The sequence below is a fragment of the Coccinella septempunctata genome, chromosome 8, assembly GCF_907165205.1.
Source record: "Coccinella septempunctata chromosome 8, icCocSept1.1, whole genome shotgun sequence".
NCBI classification, from domain to species: Eukaryota; Metazoa; Arthropoda; class Insecta; order Coleoptera; family Coccinellidae; genus Coccinella; species Coccinella septempunctata.
The window spans coordinates 3,184,038-3,193,457 of NC_058196.1; the positions used below are offsets into that span (position 1 = coordinate 3,184,038).

At 36.5% G+C, this 9,420-nt stretch overlaps 1 protein-coding gene across 1 annotated transcript; it reads left to right on the forward strand.

The window, feature by feature from the left end:
* The first annotated feature begins 3,996 nt into the window (after positions 1 to 3,996).
* LOC123319286 lies at positions 3,997 to 4,680 on the forward strand. The gene has a single exon (XM_044906159.1). The coding sequence runs from the start codon at positions 3,997 to 3,999 to the stop codon at positions 4,678 to 4,680; it is 684 nt and encodes a 227-aa protein (XP_044762094.1).
* Positions 4,681 to 9,420: the final 4,740 nt, after the last annotated feature.

Here is a 9,420-nt window from a genome sequence, read left to right on the forward strand (position 1 = left end):
TGCGCTAGGATGGAATCTTTATCAACGCTGATTACAAAAAAGTAAATCCCAATTGGATCGAATGAATATAACAGGAGATATCGCAGATTGAAAATTGCAATTTTTGAAAAAATGCCATTTCCCAGATGAAAATCTCAACGGAGGGACACAGGCTTTCGAAAATGCTCGCAATAGATTCAGCGTGTCCAGAAACCTATATTTTCATACCAAAGTTTCAAATATCTGGCCTTGTTTGGGAGAAAATAATTTTTTTTGTTTTTCCACTTCTCATTTTCGAGTTGACTCCGAAGAGCTCTCTGGAAAGCAATTCTCTATTGAAGCATCAACTGTTTGGTTTTCTAGAATCATCGAAATAAATTACATGCACTGCATATCCTGAGACATCAATAGAACATCCTTATTTTCAGACAGAGTGGAAAATAGGTCATTGTAGGGGGGTCTAACCACTTGCTCATTTTTGACCCTCAAAATCGAGATTTTCGAAATCGAAATCTCAATTGGTTCAGATGAACATAACAGGAGATATCGCAGATTGAAAATTGCATTTTTTGAAAAATGCCATGTTCCAGATGAAAATCTTAACGGAGATAGATAGGCTCTCGAAAATGCCCGCAATATATTAAGCGTGTCCAGAAACCTATATTGTCATACCAAAGTTTCAAATATCTTGTCCTGTTCAGGAGAAAATAATTTTTTTCGTTTTTCAACTTTTCATTTTCGAGTTGAGTCCGAAGAGCACTCTGGAAAGCAATTCTCCATTGAAGCATCAACTAATTGGTTTTCTAGAATCTGCAAAATAAATTCTATGCACTCCATATTCTGAGACATTAATAGAACATCCTTATTTTCAGACAGAGTGGAAAATAGGTCATTGTAGGGGGGTCTAACCCCTTGCTCTTTTTGACCCTCAAAATCGAGATTTTCGAAATCAAGTTTCTGTGCTAGGATAGAAGCCTAGGCAACGCTGATTATAGAACCGGAAATCCCAATTGGATCGGATGAATATAACAGGAGATATCGCAGATTGAAAATTGCAGATTTTGAAAAATGCCATTTTCCAGATGAAAATCTCAACGGAGGGAGACAGGCTTTCGAAAATGCTCGTAATAGATTCAGCGTGTCCAGAAACCTATATTTTCATACCAAAGTTTCAAATATTTATCCTTGTTTGGGAGAAAATAATTTTTTTTGTTTTTCCACTTTTCATTTTCGAGTTGAGTCCGAAGAGCTCTCTGGAAAGCAATTCTCTATTGAAGCATAAACTGTTTGGTTTTCTAGAATCTTCGAAATAAATTCTATGCACTCAATATCCTGAGACATTAATAGAACATCCTTATTTTCAGAGAGTGGAAAATAGGTCATTGTAGGGGGGTCTAATCCCTTGCTCATTTTTTACCCTCAAAATCGAGAATTTCGAAATCGAGTTTTCGTGCTAGGGTAGAACTCTAGGCAACGCTGATTATGGAACCGGGAATCTCAATTGGTTCAGATGAATATAACAGGAGATATCGCAGATTGAAAATTGCAATTTTTGAAAAATGCCATGTTCCAGATGAAAATCTTAACGGAGGGAGACAGGCTTTCGAAAATGCTCGCAATAGATTCAGCGTGTCCAGAAACCTATATTTTAACCAAAGTTTCAAATATCTGTCCTTGTTTGGGAGAAAATAATTTTTTTTGTTTTTCCACTTTTCATTTTCTAGTTGAGTCCGAAGAGCTCTCTGGAAAGCAATTCTCTATTGAAGCATCAACTGTTTGGTTTTCTAGAATCTTCGAAATAAATTCTATGCACTCAATATCCTGAGACATTAATAGAACATCCTTATTTTCAGAGAGTGGAAAATAGGTCATTGTATGGGGGTCTAACACCTTGCTCATTTTTGACCCTCAAAATCGATATTTTCGAAATCGAGTTTCTGTGCTAGGGTAGAAGCCTAGGCAACGCTGACTATAGAACCGGAAATTCCAAGTGGATCGGATGGATATAACAGGATATATCGCAGATTGAAAATTGCAATTTTTGAAAAAATGCCATTTCCCAGATGAAAATCTCAACGGAGGGAGACAGGCTTACGAAAATGCTCGTAAAAAGAAACCTATATTGTCATACCAAAGTTTCATATATCTTGTCCTGTTCAGGAGAAAATAATTTTTTTCGTTTTTCCACTTTTCATTTTCGAGTTGAGTCCGAAGAGCACTCTGGAATGTAATTCTCCATTGAAGCATCAACTAATTGGTTTTCTAGAATCTGCGAAATAAATTCTATGCACTCCATATTCTGAGACATTAATAGAACATCCTTATTTTCAGACAGAGTGGAAAATAGGTCTTTGTAGGGGGGTCTAACCCCTTGCTCATTTTTGACCCTCAAAATCGATATTTTCGAAATCGAGTTTCTGTGCTAGGGTAGAAGCCTAGGCAACGCTGACTATAGAACCGGAAATTCCAAGTGGATCGGATGAATATAACAGGATATATCGCAGATTGAAAATTGCAATTTTTGAAAAAATGCCATTTCCCAGATGAAAATCTCAACGGAGGGAGACAGGCTTTCGAAAATGATCGCAATAGATTCAGCGTGTCCAGAAACCTATATTTTCGTACCAAAGTTTCAAATATCTGGCCTTGTTTGGGAGAAAATAATTTTTTTTGTTTTTCCACTTCTCATTTTCGAGTTGACTCCGAAGAGCTCTCTGGAAAGCAATTCTCTATTGAAGCATCAACTGTTTGGTTTTCTAGAATCATCGAAATAAATTCCATGCACTGCATATCCTGAGACATCAATAGAACATCCTTATTTTCAGACAGAGTGGAAAATAGGTCATTGTAGGGGGGTCTAACCACTTGCTCATTTTTGACCCTCAAAATCGAGATTTTCGAAATCGAGTTTCTGTGCTAGGGTAAAAGCCTAGGCAACGCTGATTATAGAACCGGAAATCTCAATTGGATCAGATGAATATAACAGGAGATATCGCAGATTGAAAATTGCAATTTTTGAAAAATGACATGTTCCAGATGAAAATCTAAGCGGAGGGAGATAGGCTTTCGAAATTGCTCGAGTGGAAAATAGTTCATTGTAGGGGGGTGTACACATTTGCTCATTTTTGACCCACAAAATCGAGATTTTCGAAATCAAGTTACTGTGCTAGGATAGAAGCCTAGGCAACGCTGATTATAGAACCGGAAATCCCAATTGGATCGGATGAATATAATAGGAGATATCGCAGATTGAAAATTGCATATTTTGAAAAATGCCATTTTCCAGATGAAAATCTCAACGGAGGGAGACAGGCTTTCGAAAATGCTCGTAATAGATTCAGCGTGTCCAGAAACCTATATTTTCATACCAAAGTTTCAAATATCTGGCCTTGTTTGGGAGAAAATAATTTTTTTTGTTTTTCCACTTTTCATTTTCGAGTTGAGTCCGAAGAGCTGTTTGGTTTTCTAGAATCTTCGAAATAAATTCTATGCACTCAATATCCTGAGACATTAATAGAACATCCTTATTTTTAGAGAGTGGAAAATAGGTCATTGTAGGGGGGTCTAATCCCTTGCTCATTTTTTACCCTCAAAATCGAGAATTTCGAAATAGAGGATTCGTGCTAGGGTAGAAGTCTAGGCAACGCTGATTATGGAACCGGGAATCTCAATTGGTTCAGATGAATATAACAGGAGATATCGCAGATTGAAAATTGCAATTTTTCAAAAATGCCATGTTCCAGATGAAAATCTTAACGGAGATAGATAGGCTCTCGAAAATGCTCGCAATATATTTGTAGAGGCATAATATAATTGTGACAGTTTTGTGGTCGAAACATAGATATAGTTTTTAGTTCTATGTAAATAATTAGAATTTAAATTATCACCTATGTGTTAAAAAACAATTGATAAAAAAATACATAAAAAGTCACACTGAAGTATTGTATGTTTTCTCTGTATTTCATATTCTAATAATACAACATTGGTGACCCCGAGGTGCGAAGTAAACTCGCTGAAATGTCGCAAGCTGAATCCCCAAGTGTGGAAGAAAATCAAGTTCCAGAAAACAATCTACCAGAAATCAACAAAATCTCAGTTAAAATTCCACCTTTTTGGTCAGAGAAACCGGAACGTTGGTTTTATCAAATAGATGCTCAATTTAGAATTAATGGTATCAGAAAGGACTCACTGAAATTCGACTATTTAATATCCCAGCTGGAACCTTCCTTAATAGACAATATTTGGGATATAGCAACCGGTTCAGATGATAATAAATATCAGCTTGCCAAAGAAAGATTGACGAGCATATTCGCAGAAAGTGAAGAAAAACGAATAAAGAGATTATTAACAGGGCAAAACCTTGGTGATCTGAAACCAAGTCAACTGTTAAGGAAATTGAAAACTCTAGCAGGTACTGATATATCAGAAAGAGTAATAAAAACCTTGTGGTTGGAAAATCTACCAATCAATATAAAAAATGTAGTGATCACAAGTGAAGAAGGTGTTAATCGTCTTGCAATCATGGCTGATAAAATTTATGAGTTAAACCCACCAAATGAATTGTATGGTATTAAAGGTTCAGGTTCCAATGCAACTAAAAGTACTTCCAATGAACTTGAAGAATTGAGAACAGAAGTAGCGGAACTTACTAAAGCTATCAAACAGTTCAGTATAAGTTATGAAAAAAGACCTACTAGGTGAAGTCTAACCCCTGGGAGAGGCCGAGATAGATCGAAATCAAGACAAAAATTCAATCCAGAAGGAAAATACTGTTATTTTCACTACAGATATGGTAAAAAATGCCGCCCTGAAAAATGTACTGGTCCTTGTGCTTGGAAAAAGCCGGAAAACTCCAGTCAGTAGTGGAAAGTGCAGCAACATCTACTACTGATTCAGTTACTTGCTGCAACTCTCGTTTATTCATGTTAGACAGGAACACGGGTTTGCAATTTTTAGTGGACAGCGGTGCTGACGTATCAATTATTCCATATGGTCAGAAAACTTCAGCACAGGTAAATTCGAACAATGACTTCATCTTGTATGCTGCTAATGGTACTCGGATACCCACCTATGGCATCATAATTATGGAAATCGATTTAGGTCTAAGGCGTGCATTTAGATGGCCTTTCATCATCGCCAAAACCTCAAGAGGCATTCTGGGTGCTGACTTTTTGAAAAAATTCAACCTACTCGTCGATCTGAAGAGACAACAGTTGGTGGATGGCGACACTAAGCTTTGCAGAAAAGGTGAATTGGCGTCCATCACATCAGAAGATGTAGTGAGTACTTTAGTCAGTGAAAAACTTGATAAATTCAGTGTACTATTGAACAATTATTCTGAGTTAACTCGACCAAATTTTCTGCCTAGTAATGTTAAGCACAATGTTAAACACCATATCGTTACAACAGGACAGCCAGTATTTTCGAAACCTAGACGTCTTGATAACCAAAAATTGACTATAGCTAAGAAAGAATTTCAGTTTATGTTGGACAATGGTATTATTCAACCATCAAAGTCACAATGGGCTAGTCCTTTACATTTAGTCAAGAAGAAAGACGGTTCCTGGCGTCCATGTGGAGACTATAGGCGATTGAACGAAAGAACTCTTCCCGATCGATATCCTATTCCTCGAATCGAAGATTTCAATCATATATTGGGTAAAAAACAATTTTTTTCAAAAATTGACCTTCATAAGGCTTATTTCCATATACCAATAGCCGAAGAAGATAGACATAAAACCGCCATTACAACTCCATTCGGGTTATTTGAATTTATAGCTATGCCATTCGGACTACGAAATGCCCCTTCAACATTTCAACGGTTTATTCATGAAGTTTTGGCAGGTTTAGAATTTGTATTTTCTTATATTGATGATATACTTATAGCGTCTACCTCTGAAGAAGAACATATTCTACATTTAAAATTGGTTTTAGATAGACTTTTGAAATACGGTCTTAGAATCAATGTTGCAAAATCACAATTTGGTGTCCACGCAATTGAATTTTTGGGATATTTTATTACTCCAGAAGGATCAAAACCACTGCCAGATAAAGTACATACTATTGTTGACTTGCAACGACCAAAAACAATTCATGAGTTGCGACAGTTTTTAGGCATAATAAATTTTTATAGACCTTTCATTAAAAATGCAGCTCACACCCAAGCAGGCTTAAATGAACTACTAAAGGGTGCGCGTAAAAAAGATAATAGACCGATTATCTGGACACCGAAATTAGAAGAAGATTTCGAAAAATGCAAAGCGGATCTAGCTAATGCAGCATTACTTTCTATTCCTGATCCAGAATTGCCGATAGCATTATTTACTGATGCATCAGATTGTGCAGTAGGCGCAGCTTTGCAGCAGTATGACGGATCAGAGTGGAAACCCTTAGCGTTTTTTTCAAAAAAATTAAATTCAGCGCAGAAGGTTTATAGTACATACGATCGTGAACTGTTAGGTGTGTATTTGGCAGTCAAATATTTCAAACATTTACTTCAAGGTAGAGAATTTGTCATATATACAGACCATAAACCCCTGACTTATGCCTTCCGACAAAAAAATGAAAAGGCAAATTTTAGGCAATTACGGCAGCTCCAATACATATCAGAGTTTACCACTGATATTCAACATATCAGCGGCAACGCTAACGTCGTTGCAGATGCGTTGTCCCGAATTGATAGCATCGAAGCTATTGATTTTAAAAGAATTGCAGAGGCACAAAAGACTGACACTGAATTGGCTTAACTTAAGGAGAGCAATACTGCTCTGCAACTGAAACAACACCAGCTTCAATCCGGGATAGTTTTATGGTGCGATACTTCAACGGATCGTATTAGACCATACATTCCCAAAAAATTTCGGAAATCAGTTTTTGAACACGTTCATGGTTGTGCTCATCAAGGGGTGAAAGCAACTGTAAAAAACATGTCTGCCAGATATGTTTGGCCTGGAATCAAAGGAGATGTTAAGAATTGGACGCGATCATGCATAAATTGCCAAAAAAATAAAATTTCGAAGCATACAAAATCTGAGATATCCAAATTCTCTGATCCAGATGAACGTTTTTCTATAATTCATATAGATCTTGTTGGCCCTTTACCTGTTTCAGATGGTAAAAAATACATTTTAACTTGTATAGACCGATTTACTAATTGGGTTGAGGCAATTCCCTTAGGAGACATATCTGCAGAAACAGTTGCTCGTGCTTTCTATCAAAATTGGATTACTAGTGATTACTGTGTCATAACCGATCGAGGAAGTCAATTCACATCCTCACTTTTTCATCACCTCACTTCCTTTTGTGGAGTGAAACTCTGTCATACCACTGCTTATCACCCACAATGCAATGGAAAAATTGAACGACAACACCGTACAATAAAAGCAGCCATACGGGCGCATAATTCCACCAAATGGACCGATACACTGCCAACAGTGTTGCTAGGTATTCGAGCTTCTTTGAAAGCAGATTCCAACTTCACTACAGCACAGATGGTCTACGGGACGTCAATACGAATGCCAGGTGAATTCTTTGAAAATTCCAAAACAAAAGTAGACTCGGAAACGTTTGTGACAGATTTACAAAAGAAAATGCGTACATTAAGACCGTGTAGCATTCAACAAAAGACTAAGGCACGTATTTTTGTTCATAAAGATTTGTCCGTATGCTCCCATGTTTTTGTTAAAATAGATAGGGTTAAAAAGCCTCTCGAGCCTGTTTATGAAGGTCCATTTTTGGTGATCGAACGTACGAACAAATATTTCAAAATTCAAATGAAAGATAAACAAGATACTATTTCAATCGACAGACTTAAGCCAGCATATTTAATGACAGATGATACGGACGTCACTACTGAATCAGACAGTCATTTACATCCTGATATTTCTAAAGATTTTGCTAGATTTCCGTCAATATCATTTAAGACTACGCGAAGTGGACGACATGTACATTTTCCGGCTCGTTATAGTGATATGGTGTCTACAAAAAGTATATAAGCAAATGTTGTTGTAAAAAGTGTCATTTGTTCATTTATTGTAATTAGCATTTTTGTATATTCGACATTAACATTAGTATCTCGTCACTTGCAATTCATTCTTTCAAATTTATTGCAGCTCCTGGGAGGGGAGTAATGTAGGGGCATAATATAATTGTGACAGTTTTGTGGTCGAAACATAGATATAGTTTTTAGTTCTATGTAAATAATTAGAATTTAAATTATCACCTATGTGTTAAAAAACAATTGATAAAAAAATACATAAAAAGTCACACTGAAGTATTGTATGTTTTCTCTGTATTTCATATTCTAATAATACAACATATTCAGCGTATCCGAAAACCTATATTGTCATACCAAAGTTTCAAATATCTTGTTCTGTTCAGGAGAAAATAATTTTTTTCGTTTTTCCACTTTTCATTTTCGAGTTGAGTCCGAAGAGCTCTCTGGAAAGCAATTCTCTATTGAAGCATCAACTGTTTGGTTTTCTAGAATCTTCGAAATAAATTCTATGCACTCAATATCCTGAGACATTAATAGAACATCCTTATTTTCAGAGAGTGGAAAATAGGTCATTGTAGGGGGGTCTAACCCCTTGCTCATTTTTGACCCTCAAAATCGAGAATTTCGAAATCGAGTTTTTGTTCTAGGGTGGAAGTCTAGGCAACGCTGATTATGGAACCGGAAATCTCAATTAGTTCAGATGAATATAACAGGATGTATCGCAGATTGAAAATTGCAATTTTTGAAAAATGCCATTTCCCAGATGAAAATCTCAACGGAGGGAGACAGGCTTTCGAAAATGCTCGCAATAGATTCAGCGTGTCCAGAAACCTATATTTTAACCAAAGTTTCAAATATCTGTCCTTGTTTGGGAGAAAATAATTTTTTTTGTTTTTCCACTTTTCATTTTCTAGTTGAGTCCGAAGAGCTCTCTGGAAAGCAATTCTCTATTGAAGCATCAACTGTTTGGTTTTCTAGAATCTTCGAAATAAATTCTATGCACTCAATATCCTGAGACATTAATAGAACATCCTTATTTTCAGAGAGTGGAAAATAGGTCATTGTAGGGGGGTCTAACACCTTGCTCATTTTTGACCCTCAAAATCGATATTTTCGAAATCGAGTTTCTGTGCTAGGGTAGAAGCCTAGGCAACGCTGACTATAGAACCGGAAATTCCAAGTGGATCGGATGAATATAACAGGATATATCGCAGATTGAAAATTGCAATTTTTGAAAAATGACATGTTGCAGATGAAAATCTAAGCGGAGGGAGATAGGCTTTCGAAATTGCTCGAGTGGAAAATAGTTCATTGTAGGGGGGTGTACCTACACACTTGCTCATTTTTGACCCACAAAATCGAGATTTTCGAAATCAAGTTTCTATGCTAGGATGGAAGCCTAGGCAACGCTGATTATAGAACCGGAAATCCCAATTGGATCGGAT

Coding starts and splice junctions, on each gene's coding strand:
- LOC123319286 (XM_044906159.1), top strand. CDS start 3,997: ATGTCGCAAGCTGAATCCCCAAGTGTGGAAGAAAATCAAGTTCCAGAA.